This window comes from Eretmochelys imbricata, chromosome 11, assembly GCF_965152235.1.
Source record: "Eretmochelys imbricata isolate rEreImb1 chromosome 11, rEreImb1.hap1, whole genome shotgun sequence".
In the NCBI taxonomy this organism is placed as follows: Eukaryota; Metazoa; Chordata; order Testudines; family Cheloniidae; genus Eretmochelys; species Eretmochelys imbricata.
Window position 1 is genome coordinate 70,940,519 of NC_135582.1, and position 13,966 is coordinate 70,954,484.

Consider the following 13,966-nt stretch of genomic DNA (forward strand, 5'->3'; position numbering starts at 1 on the left):
CATGACAGATATGTTTTGTCATCTTTATTAGAAAGAGACCTATACAGTATGGCAGTCCCTCTCTGCATTACTTTACATTTTTCTTAAAAACTCAGAATACTGTACAGCTGACACAAAAATCTCAAGGTGGAGCAAGGGTTGAGGGGAAACATAATACAAACCAGCATATTTAATCAAAACAAGATCATATGAAACAACAAGCAAAGTGAAATGTCTGTCAATTGTTTTAATTACAGTACAAACAATATAAATAAAGCATCATTGCGTCATTGTAAAACAAACTTGCTGAATGAGGTAATATAAAAACAACAACAGAAGAGACTTTTTTTTTCTTTTAATAATTTCCACACTGCTCTGTCATTTATACATGACTATTTACAGAAACAGAAAAAACACACTATAAAGTCTGCTGTGTGCTAGGCATTTCCTGCCTCTACCCAAGAAACATTTCTCAGGCATCACCATTCACCTGCTCCCTTCCCCCCTCCCCCAAACCCCACTTTAAGAAACATGCCAATGTGACAATGCAGGGAAACTAAAGGGTTTGATGGCTGAGTGGGAGAGAACAGTAAAACAGTTTAAAAATCTAAGGTTTGCATTCAGGAAGGGTATAAAACTCAAATATTTAACCACCACAAACTGGTGGTCAATGGGTCTTCCAAAACAATGGGAATCTTATAAGCCATGCTGGCTGGCTTGAGTGCTAAATTCTGATCTCAGGGGCAAAACTCCCCTTGACTTCAATGAGTCCAGAATTTAGCCCTTTGTGATTTACAGCCTGATTCTGCAGCCCTTACTCAGGCTCTGATTCAGCAAAGTACCTAAGGTTGTGCTTAAATCCCACTGGAGCCAATGGAAGGATTGCCACAGTAAAGGCTGCAGGACTGGGCTCACACCAATCATTAAATCTAGGAGAGACGAAGTGAGAAACTACAAAGAGCTATCGAATCTTTTCTAAACAGCACAACTCCCTAACAAGTGTTTAAAAAGACCATCAGTCCACATATTCCCTCTCACTTTGTGCAGTCTGTACAAACTGTGTAACAATTAAAAACTATCTTGAAGTTTTCTTTAGCCTAAAAAAAAATAAAGTTGATTGGACCAATTTGTATCCCTCATTCTGTGGCTCAGGAATCCTTATATTTCCACAGAGGAGAGGGCTGTGCTTTAGAGACACTTCAGTCAGACTTTATCTGTGGATTGGCAAAATGACTCCAGTGGACGCAGTGCAGACCTGCAATGTGCATCTTGAATCCAGTTCAAGCCTGGAATACATCAGTCATTTTGAAGAAGAATTATCCCATCCTAGAGGATTTTTAGGTATAAGAAAGGGAAAAAATTTAAAAAAATATTACACCCCCACAGCTGTGTTTTCCAACATACCTCCCTTCACTGCAGAGAACTAGCATCTTTACCTTATCAGGTTTGAGCTCTCTTTAACTTATTTCCCCTACCACGATTATAAACTGAAATGGTCACGGAAAGCAATGGTGTGAATCACGATCTAATATTTATGCACTGCCCACTATTATGCAGTGCCTTAACATACCCTAGAGTCAATGCTTACAATCTCTTCAGAAACTAATATACTGCCACAATTTAGCTAACAAAGATGGGAAGGGAAGGGCAGGGAGAGGTCTAAGGAAACTATCAACTTGGAGAGAGCTCTTTTAAACATCTTCCTCAGAGTGGATTCCTGAACTATGCTATATACCTACACCACACACACATTACGTAAGTGGCAGTAAGACGTCAAATGGCATTAATTTAAAACAGCTGCAGAAGGCCAGACTGTCATTCTCAGAGTTCAATTCAGCCAGCCAGCTGAAGTTCTCAGCACTTTCCCCATAATTATATATATCGAAATCGGCTTCTGACTGGTGAGCCCGCTCTCAACTTTTGCATCTTTTTCCCACCCTAGAATTTTGCTCATCTTTCATAGAATAGAAACACACCACTATGGCTGCCTAGGCCGCAGCGGTTAACCCAGTGGGCTGACTATGCCATTTTAAATCACGGTAGAGTTGGCATATCCCGCGACGAGTGGTGAGTTTGGGGTTTTTTTGATAAAGACACTGCGTGCACCTATAGTTTGAAGGAGTCTTCTGAATGAGCTGAATCGATGCTCACAACCAGTTGTCTGCCTCACCATCATCTGAACTAAGAGCCCCCTACGTTCAATGGGCACCCAAAAGTACCACTGTCTATGTCTCGTTCTGCCTAATTATATCCACATACACAGTGTATACTGTTGACTGGGCGGCCACAGTTCTGTCCATGCCTCATTTATGCCTGCAGACACCTGCTTCATGCATGCACATATTCACGCATATAAATTAGGAATGTGAAAATGTGCACAGTTATGCACACCTAACTGAAACCCTGGCACTCACTATAGATTTGCATATATGTAAATATATGTACACACACTATATATAAAATTATATCGCATGTGTTATATATAGCATATATGTATATATTAACATATGCATACACAGACTGCAAAATATTTTTGTTTCATACATTTAGTAGTATCCATCCATTGCCTATATCTTGCAACTTTGCCAGTTTCTCCTGCACTCTGCCCAGTAATAATCTAACTCTACTGGGTCTCATTCTAAGATTCCAAATCACTGAGCTGCTTGCCAAACAACCACCATTACATTTGTATAAGAAAAAAACCCCACAATTAACCTGCTGCACATTCCCCCCACCTTAACTGTCGAATTAGCTTTGAGAATTACACTGGCCTTATCCACAGTTTGGGCAATGTTAAGTCCTCCACCAGTGGCAGGTTTAAGGTCCCATATCTTGTGGTCCATCAAGACTAGGAAAAGATTAAATGCTACTGGAGAGGAGCAAGGACTGACCCAATTTTCTAATCAGATAGAGCATCTGTTTATAGCTGTGACAAGACACGAAATTTCAGACTAAAGCCGCAATATTATGACTTATAAAAAGTTTTAGACAATTTCAAGAGGTTTCTAAAATGTATTCCTTTTTCCCATCCTCCACCTTGACTTAGACAACTTAGCTTTAAAGGTGGAAGGATACAAGAAAAATTGTACCATTGATATTTGCAGAAACCAGAAATCATTGATCAGTTTTTCTGTAAAATATGTGGCCACATAAAGTACCTGATGGTGTTATCACTGCTGGTCAATGATACGGTCATTCCAAACTCATGCCAATAAAACTTTTATAACACCCCACACCACTTTCTCCCTCACATTTTAATCTAACATTCATACTACACTGAAAGTGACTAGCTCTGGAGCACTGACAAAACCTCAGCTGTTAGAACTTTGAGCAGTGGGCATTCAATACAAACACCCAGCGGTTGGCGGCCAAAAGAGAAGACGAAACTTTTGAGAGTCAGTGAATCTCACCTTTGTCAAGTGGATGTGCTGGAAACGTTAGATGTAAATAAGAAAGCTAACCATGTTAAAACATTGAAGGATGTTTATTTTTATCTGCCCATTAAACAAAAGTCCCTAAAATGCTCAGAGGACAAGTATAGGGAATGAATTCACCCACATATTGCTGTCACATGAAATAAAACAGCAAAAGCCATGATTTCCAAAAAAGCGACTAGCGATTTTGGGGGCCCAGTCTGAGGGCCCTATTTTCAGAGCGTGTTGGGCACCCAGCCCTCTGAAATTCCCAATGGATGTACCCAAAATGACTAATTGCTGCTGAAACCCCCTTATCTCCTTCTGGTTAAAATATGTGACGTGAACTCAGTCAAATGAAACTTGGCGCCATGAGACGGGAGCACCAGTGGCCTAAAATAAACCTGGCTCATGACAACCAAACCGGACATGGTCACATGACAAATCGACGGCTTGTATAATTGGCTCTGTAATCTGTATCTTTTCCAAATGGGAGAGCCCTTTCAAACTAAAACTACTGAACCACTCTTCTTCTTGTAGTTCAATATGCAAGAGGTAAACCCTGATCTGAAAAACACAACTTCAAACTTGAGATTTATTAGTGTTGTTTTATTCTTTCATCAAAAAGCATTGTGACCTGGAGTGCTTTTACATGGAGCAAACAGATAAAATGCCAAAGATTGCCTTTCTAAATGACAAATCTACAAAAATGGAAGAAGAGAAGTTAAAATAAATCAGGGGTCCGAGACTAATGAAGCAAAGGTCAGAGATCCCCCACACTAATGACAAAAGCAGCTCACTGTGGGAAAATAAAGGTGCTTTAATATAAAACATGAACAAGGGAATCATCAGCATTTTCCCAAGCAAGGACTAAACTGCCCCAAATTTGATCCCCCTACATTTGCATTCTTAAAGTAGAGTAGCAATAGCTTGAATGAACACCTGTTCCCTCTTGGGGTGCAAACATGGCTCCCCGAGACAGTAGTGAAGGAATCCACTTATTTAGAAATCTTTTGTGAAATCTGTGCTTGTCTTAGCTACTACTACTTTATTAAACCCACACATTACTTCACTGATCACCTTACAAATATAAAAGATGAAAATAGCAACAAATTGGACCCTCAGTGCAGACCCCATGAATAACGGTACATTGTAGTGCTAGATACAATTGTTAGGGGAGTGTATTTAACATTATGTATTCTCTCTCTAGCTTCTTTCCTATTTTACTCAACTTCCCCTTCCCATGAGCAAATCTCATATCAAGTGAAGGGGAAGCTCTTTGCTCCCTACAAAGTATAATTGAAGGCGGTGGGGGAAAGAGATGCAAAATAAACAGTATTAATATTTACACAGCAGTTATACACTGTACCTAAGTAGCAATGCCTAAAAATCTTCTCCCTTTCCCAATGAATAGTTAAACAGCTTTCTAAATGGCATGTGAACCAGAATGCACCAACACTTTCAAGACACATTTATTCTTCTGCCCCCATTTAGCAATAAAACTGAAATCTATTAAACAGAGAGGATCCCTGACCAAACCCCTTGATCTGGAAAATCCTAAAACTTTCCAGAAGTTTGGATCTGGCCCCTCTGTCTACAAGATGAAACACAGCCTTCCAAACTCTGGGAACATCAAGACCCCAGTGTTGTACATCAGGCTCATCTCTATGGTTCAACAGCAATTGGATTCAAATAAATAGAATGGAAACGCCAATGCTAAAAGCAAAGATGGCTTTGATTTTAGTGTCTTATTACTTGTGGATAAACTGCAGAGGAGATAGGAAAGAAGATAGTGGGAGCAGGAAAAGGGTTGAATGGGTGACATTATGGATCTCCATTATTTGAGAAATATTTATTTGAGAAGATTTAGCTCCCCAGCATGTTTCTGTTGGGATTTCTTATTGCCTGGCCTTCAATTGGTTTTTAAGTTGCTCCTAACATGCTCAAAAGACGTAAACATTCTGGCAAGTGGGTTCCAGAATTGCAAGAAGAGGGGCTAAAAGCAAAAGTGAGGAACTGAAGTGGACAGGTTAAAAGAGCAGAATCAGTGTAAAAACAATTACCATGGAGTCTAGAAGTCTTACTGTATTCCTTTGTGTTTCAATGTCTTGGTGGGGTCAGGATCACCCTCTGCAAAATGCTACCACATCACCTATAAGCGCGTAGTGTCAACAAATCTCAGTTTCTAATGCCAATCCAAGTCAGACTAGGTCTGCTGGATATCTGGGAGATGACTAACAGGTGCTAATATTTGTTAAACATCAGCTCTGGGCACCTTGTACCCTAGTGTGTGAAGGAAGTAAAATGGGGTCTATCTTACAAAGGAAAACATGAGACTTTTCTTAGCTTTAAACTTAGGAGAGAGACTGGAACACCAGGTAAGAAGATTTTTGTTGTTTCTTTAAGTACAGTGCATATTAATTACATTGTACAAGACAGAGAGCTAGCAACAAGCAGGGGATGGTATTCACACTGGCCTGATCTTGTCACATTGCCTCTCACGGTGAGTCCTAGAGACCAAAGGCCAAGCAATGCCTTACCCCTTTCCAGCCATTTCTGACCAATCTTCCTTGAATATGTACCTGAGGATGCAAACTTCCTGGGAGACAAATATACCTGAATCTGCTCACATATGGTAGCTTGTGCCTCATTAACACTTCTGCTACTGCTCACATCTCAATGGGAGGCGAGGGGGAATTGGTTACAGGTATGCATATTAGATAGCACAAAAAACATAGCTTTGTCAGGGCCTAAACCACATCTATCAAAGCAATGACAAGCCTTCCACATCTAGTAAGCATTACATTGTCTCCAGGGACAATGTATGGGTGGCCTTCCCAGTCTTTCACAGAGAATGCCACCAAGTGGATGGGCTGTATATCTTCCCTGCAGACATCCCTTGACTTTTGGGATATGCCACTAGAAAGAGGTAAGCTATCTCATATTCTACAAAAGCACTGGTCTACATTGCTATTATCATCCCTTACTAATATGTCTATGAAAAAGATGTGCTAATTTAAACACAACTGTGTTACTGCTTTATCTAAAGTAGTGTGTTAATATTCTGTTTGTCTGAATAAACCATCCTTCCTATGATACAGTAGAGTTTCCTTTTCTAAAGACTCCTTTGCTACAATTTCTGAATGTCCTCCTTTACCACAGAAGGATATGATGGACCTCTACAATGTCAGAAACCTGTTACAATTTAGCCCGGTTCCCCTTATTTCTCAATGCCCTTGTGTGTTTCATGCTAGGAAGATTGGTTTAAAGAGATAATTGAAAGGTGAATGGAAAAGCATTTTAAACCTAGAAGAATACCAGCTTTGAAAAAGCATTTGTGTTGTAGGCTTAAAAATGGCAACTTGTTTTAAAACCAAGTATTTTAAACGGAGGCGGGCTGGTTAGCACTTTTGGAAATCAGACTCTCAATTTCTACTTCACCGGCCTGCCAAGAGACTTGAGATCAGGTTACTGAGTCGCCTGCCACAGATGGTAAAATCACCAACACCCAGCAGCAGAATGCTGAGTGTGCAGTTTCATGTTCGGTTCTAGATGTTAGCGAAGTCATCCAAGGTTGGAGGAAGACAACTGTCAATATCTAAGTCCAGACGGCAGATTGTGAGTAAAGAAGGCACCATGATGCAAACTACTTTAAAAAAAACAAAAAATAGCTTTATCATTTTGAATGCACATGTGCACCCATGATGCTGCCAGCTTAGGCTGGTAAAATGAACACTAAAAGCTTTTTCCATTCACCTTTAAATGCCCCTATTGCAACAAAGCATAAAAGCAGAATTCTAAAGGACCAGGAAAGCCCATCAATGTCCACCTGCTTGAGCCCTTGGGGCTTCTCTCACCTGATCACTATGGCTTTTGGGCCAAACCTGCCCCTTTTGGATACCCATGGGATATAAAATCCCCCCCTCCGCATTTTGTCCACATACATTTTATTATTTTCTTTTCCCATTCTGACCTGAACAGACATACAGAGCCCCAGGAAGTGCAGAAACTCATGAAATACAAGAAGATCAGGCAGATGAGCAAATTTGTGTGCTGTGTGCACCTGACCAACTTCATGCACTTGTTCCTCTGCCACGATTCGGATCAGATTTCAACTTTCTCTGAAATACACCCTTCTCCCACCTTCATATTACCATATGCTACTTAAAAATCACTTCTCTTTTTGCCAGAAACCTTGCAATCTACTTCTCTGTGCCACAATTTCAGTTTTTAGAAGACTTCAGAAACCAGCATCAGTCTAGTGCTATCAAAATATTGAATCGAGTATTAAAACTGGCAGATGGATGAACTGTCCAAACTCCTTCCACAAATCATTGTTGCACCATAAAGCAGCCAAGTTGAGAGTCAAAGGAGCCAGGCCATGCCCACCTCAGAGAATGACATTAAGTTTAGCTATTAGACAAATCTGATCTCTCCTCCCGCCCCCAGGCTGTGTCTCGGTCTGTGAAAGCATCATAGCTTCTAAAGTAAAATATGTTTACGCTACTGAGAGACATCCTCCTTTTCTTCCTAATAGATTCTGTACACCGTTTTTTGGTAAGCCAAATATGCCATCCTCTCATTCCGATATGTTCTTCAAAGGTTTGCATCAAACAAATGGAAATACAGTTCACTGCTGGGAATATTTTCAATGTGCAATTATCTGTAAACCTCAGATCCTAACTACTTGCACATTATTTCGTTCACATCCATTATACTTTATAAATTAACAGAGGTGTCATTTGTCTGTACAAAAATCAATGCATATTTATGAACTTGTTTATTCAAATAGATTTTACATACATATAATCTAAAGACACAATACAAAATCTGTATAATTTAGGCAATGCATCACAAGAGAGATCAAAAAACTCAACACACTTACTTGGCAAAATGACATAACATATTTCTTGTGACTGAAAAAAATAGTAGCCTTTAATGCATTTATTTATTTTACTAAATGTACTTGAAATGTTTTTCCTTAGCAGTATTCATTATTTCTTTTTGTGTTTCATAGTTATTCTTATTTATTTTTTCCATTTTGTTTTTACACCAAGGAGACTGCAGTCAAATAACACTCAGCAACCGATTTCCTCTCTTTGGACTGAAAAATTAAACAGATACTAAATTATGACAGTGAATTTAGAAAGGAGGGCTCCAAGGGCTTGAAAGAACATGTCTGAGATAATATGATGCTTCTAAGAATATTGCAATCACATCCAAGCAATCACCGAAGCGTGCCATGTAACTACCTCCTCAGCTAATATGCTTTTTTCTCCGTGATGACTAATCATGTTCTATTAAACAGCAGTAATGCTGGAAGAACTCAACTATACAAGTGTAATGAAGCCAGTATTCTCCCTGGACAGATTAGCTACAACTGATTTGACACATACCATCATAGGAACTTCAAACCTGACAAACTCTGTGCTTGCTTCTGATTTATGCCGTCAAGCTCTTCGGAGAAGAGAATGAAATCCAAGTGTTCCGTTTGGTAGAGGTGAAATGTACTGATATGCTTAACTGTCAGTTAAGGAAAGTTACCATTTCTTCTTTCTTCTCCCTCCAACCTCTCTTTCAACACTTCTAGAGCCTCTGTCTAAAGACAACTAGTAAAATGGTCCCATGTCGTGCTATAATTAGAGACCTCACAACCACTCTCTCTCACAAACCCTCTCTTTTTCAGTTTTCCTTATTCAAGACCTTTTATTAAAATAAATGGTTTCTGCAGCCCCCTTTTCTCCTCTGGTCACTTCACACTGTCCAGATGTGATTTTTCTGGAGAGGACAGAGATTGAGGGGAAAGGGGAGATGCGGAGGTATAAGACTCACAGGTCAGAGCTGTGAAGAAAATGGAGCAGTATGAGGCTGCGGATGTTACTCAGGTCAGTGAAGAAATGAGCACGTTCCTCAGATGATGGTGGGCATTCTTCCACTGCTGTTGTTCCTGTTATTGTTCTTCCTGGACAAATTGGGAGTAGCCATCAGGACAAAGCGCTCATCAGGGCAGCCATACTGCAGGAGAACATCAATGCATTCCTGGCCTGTGGCTTGCCTGGCATAGGCTAAAGCCGTGTTCCCATGGGCATCACGGGCCATAACATCCACGCCATACTGTGGAAAAAAACAAATGTCATTTGAGACCCTGCTGCTAACACAGCGTTAAAATGGAGTGAAAGAAAACAGCACAGCTAGAGCTGAGTTTAAGGGGAGGGGTGCGACGGATGGAGAGAAATTCTCAAAGATAGACGCTCCTTATTTGAAGGGTTTGTAAATCTAAACATGACAAACATGCTTCATGCACATACAGCTTTCTACTGGAAGAGCCTCACCTGCTGCCGGTCATGCAAATACTCTCTCACCATTGCATTTTATGTGGATTTTCCATAGTGTGTGCACCTATCCCTCTCCCCATCTCCCGTGCCTCACTCCAGTTTTTACCACATTTAAACAGATGTGGAAAAAGACACATTTTGCAAGTGATCTCCAAGAAGGCTTAAGTGCCATCATTTGAAAGGAACAGGAACATTTAGACTAAGGAAAAGAGGGAGATACTTTGAGCACCTCACTGGAATATGCTCATAGCAGTATTTTGAAAGGCCATATTGAAGTAATGTTTGCTAGACAATAGGGACGAGTGAAACGTAACTCAGCACTGCATACCCAACACCACAAGGCAGCTACTTACCCAAATTAAGAGCTGAACTAACACTACATTTCCTTTCCTACATGCCAAGTGAAGGGCTGTGCGCCCATCCCCATCTCCACAGGTCTCATTCACTTCTTCCCGGGTTCCATGGGCCAGGAGCAGGATGACAGTCCGCAAGTCCTCATCAGCTGTAGCTTGTAGCAGATGCTGGCCTAAAGAAAGTTCCAGGCACTGCAGCGGTGCAAGGAAGAGCTTCTGTTCATATTTAGCACGTATCCAGCGCTCTTTTTCTTCCCTAGAGAAGCAAAAAGAAACATGCCATTCAAAAACTGGTTCCATTGCCTTTGTGTGATGTTATATATTCACCTTTGGAGACAAACAATCCAAAAAAACCACTGCCATACAGAGAGGCTAATTAGCAAGAAAACATTTTCTTCTTGTAAATGTCAGCAAAAAAGCTTCTTTCTGAAACATTTAGTTTATGCCTTACACTTGCGACAAAATTTATTACACTTACACATTTCTCACCCGGTTGTCCGGAGAGCTACATTACATACTGGGTTCATGGACCAGCCTTTCACCTCCAGAAACAGAGGCTCAAGCATGCCTTGGGCCACAAGTGGAACAAGTTTGGTGCCATGCAGTTTGGCATAGGTCAGCAAAACCGACCATCTCTACTCAAGAGAGGCCCAAGACTGGAGCAGCCAAGCGGAGCTCCAGGTCAGGATTGAGATGTGCTGGTAAAGCTACACAGGGAAGTGTGCACAGAATTTGCCTGCAGTGGGGCTAGATGTAGCCAGTGGCAGCACTAAATTCCTCAAAGTTCACTCCCACGAACAAACTGACTTCTGCTTGCATCTAAAGAAAGAAAAGGGAAATTAATGAAAGATACTGCCTTGCTTTTTCATTCTGTAAGGTTTGGCCACTGAACAACAGCATCCCAGTTTGTTTCACAATGGGACAGAGGTTCAGGAGGTTTTTGTTTTTTAAGGAAAATCTCAGTACTTTGAAGCATCATTTCCTCTCACTGTACCAAGTAAGCACCAAAAGCTTCCTAGATACATTTATATTGTAGGATAATGCCACATTTTACAAGTAACTCCAATTTCTGTTAAAAACTTTTCAAAACACACTGATGTGCTTTGGGGGACGTGGTCACAGGCAAATTCCCATTGACAGGTGCCCTTTGCCTAATACTTCAGGTATCTACATGGTAATCTGTCTATCCTGTGAAACCTATATATAGCACCTAGTAGGACAACTACTTACTGGTGACATTTTTTCCCTCTCAAGTACAGAAAGAAAAGCTCTGTTTACACCTTTCAGCAGTGTTTACACTACTCCCAGTAATCTAGTGTCAGGTTAGCCCTAATCTGTTTTTAAATACTTATGTAAACAGATAGTTCCAACAGCAAATCTGGATTAGTTTTGCATCACTTCCTGGTACATGTGGAGTGACCTTACATTGACCCCTCTGGATGCTTTCATGCAAAGCTTTCCAAAGCATGCACTTTTCTACACAAATGACAAGTCAACCTATAACTGCAATATACAGTCATTTTTCCCCATAAAAAAAACTATAAATTTTTCAGTTTATTCCAAAAATTATGGCTCGGACAATCCTTCAAACGATCACCACACACTGAATAATAGTGAAACCATCTTGGGGGCTGAAAAATAGCCTGTGATGCTGATGCTTGATAGTACATTCTATTTTAAAAAAAGAAAAGGAGTACTTAAAACATTCACCACGAGAGAAAACTTCTGAATACTGTTAACCTTGTGACACAAACATACATTGAGAGGGAAGGTTAATACTCCACTTATCTTGTGCTGTTGTGTACAAATAAAATCAAATCCAACAAGTACCAATGCTGTGAGAAGGATGGAATAGCATAGCTCCAGCTGCCTAAAATGTCATGAATTCTGTGGAGTTGTGTCACATGATGCCATTTTGGTATTCTATGCACTCTTAAAAAATAACCATAGATGGCTGTAAAACTATTATTTATCCAGGTCTTGTACATCTCCAAGTCAATGGAGCAAGCAGGTACAGTATTTGGTAAGCCTCATTTAAAATGTTTTAATGTTTGTTAAAAATAAATGTGTGTAATGTACAAAATATTTTATAAATATATCATTTACCCTTATAAAATGGGCAGGACTCCCAGATTAAGTGCATTTCACAGTGTTATTGTGGGACCACTGCCTAAGTCAGGGGACAGTCAATTTATACCTCTTAAAATCATACATCCAATTTTTTTCCAGAGCTGCTTCTACCCATCTGCTCCACAACAAAACTTTAAAATCTTAAATTTAAGGACTTAAATTTAAAGGGCACTGGTGACTGTCAGCAACAGCAACCTGCAGTTGTTTCTGCAACAGGTGTTCACGGTTCCAATCCCAGCTGTGGCATCAGTTGTGGGAATCGTGACTTGAACAGAAATTGCTCTCTGTTCAGAGAAACAAGCTATTTTAAACAAACCTTCTATTCTACTCACAATCCAGCTATGAGAAAAAGGATTTTTGTTTTGTTTTTATTAAAGATGAGCATAACTTCAGTCAGACCCATGAGAGCTGATACCTCAGTGTGTACAGAAGCAGCAACTAAAAGTGCCAGAATCAGCTGGACGTTTTCAGAGCCTTAGGCTGCCAAAGTTTTACAAAATTCATGAGAATGTATTTTATGTTTACACTATTTTTTAACAGTTTATCTATTTTTCCTCCACAGCATTTACATACGCTCCAAAAGCGGTTTTTACTGAGAAACATTAACTCTTCTAAAAATGTGTATCTTACGCATATGAAAAAAAAAGCTGCTGGATAGTGATGCAAAGGCTTATCACACAATGAGATCCTGTCATGTCTGGATGGCCTGGGGGAACCAGGAATGAGCCCCTAAGCTCCAAATTGGGACCACATGATCACACTGTTTCAAAAAGGGTAACGAGGACAGACCACAAACTTGTTAGGTTATTATGGGTAATCCATTAATAGGGTCTGTCTGTGGGGGTGGGAACAGGCCATCCACCCTTGCTGTCCTGTTGGCTTAGCAGGGGAAGGCAAAGTGCAGGATGCAACCGATCCCTCTCTTAAAGATTTCTACTGCTACATAACCTCGTGACACAAACCACTGTCTCTCTCTCTGACTCTTACTGTATGCTGTGATCAGAATTCTGTGCAACTTCACTAAATCTATTGCAGAGCTGGGCAATGGCTAGAGTTACTGGTAATCCAAGATATTCAGGAAATGGGAGTCTACTTGCAAGAGCAGGGTTCTGCATTCTATATTAGACTCTGCCACTGTGTCATGTCATTGCCTTGCTGTGTGACCTTGAGCAGGTTACTTAATTTTACTTTACTTCCATCTCCTCATGTGTAACATGCATAATACTCACCTATCTCTTATGAGTACTGAGAGTCTTAATTACATTAGGGCCAGATTCTGCTACCCTCGCTCAGACTGAGTAGAGCCTTGCTCTTTAAGTAGTCCCACTGAAATTAGTGGGACTATTTGTGGAGTAAGATACAATTCAGGGTGTGTAAGTGTGGCAGAATCTTGTCCTTACTGTCTGTAAAGCACCTTGAGATCCTCAGATGGAAGATACTTCAATGTCAATAATTGTTTCTAGTTTGCAAGACTATTTCAAAACAATTCTAGACACAGTAGTTTTTGGGGGAATATACTGGAGAGAAAGTGTCAGCCTGTTATCCAGACAGACAATAGCTATTTTAAGTACATTCCTGATGAATAACACAGAAATTTTCATCTGAATACCACATGATGTTAATGACCGGCCTGGTTAAGGATTCCCAAAATTCCACTTGAGGGTTCTAGCAGGAAGCCATGGGAAGAGCAATCAGTGTGCCCTTGTTGCCAAGAAGGCCAATGGCATTTTGGGATGTATAAATAGGGGCATTGCCA

The 13,966-nt window shown here is 40.3% G+C and overlaps 1 protein-coding gene across 1 annotated transcript in view; it reads right to left on the minus strand.

Annotated features, from left to right (window-relative positions):
- Window positions 1-9: 9 nt before the first annotated feature.
- AGAP1 (ArfGAP with GTPase domain, ankyrin repeat and PH domain 1) overlaps window positions 10-13,966 on the minus strand; it is a 696,795-nt gene continuing 682,838 nt past the window's right edge. The window contains exons 17-18 of the mRNA XM_077830624.1: window positions 10,081-10,336; window positions 10-9,506 (exon numbers count right to left, since the gene is read on the minus strand). Of these exons, the coding sequence (XP_077686750.1) occupies window positions 9,303-9,506; window positions 10,081-10,336 (460 nt within the window). The 3' untranslated portion in view covers window positions 10-9,302. The remainder of the gene's footprint in view (window positions 9,507-10,080; window positions 10,337-13,966) is intronic.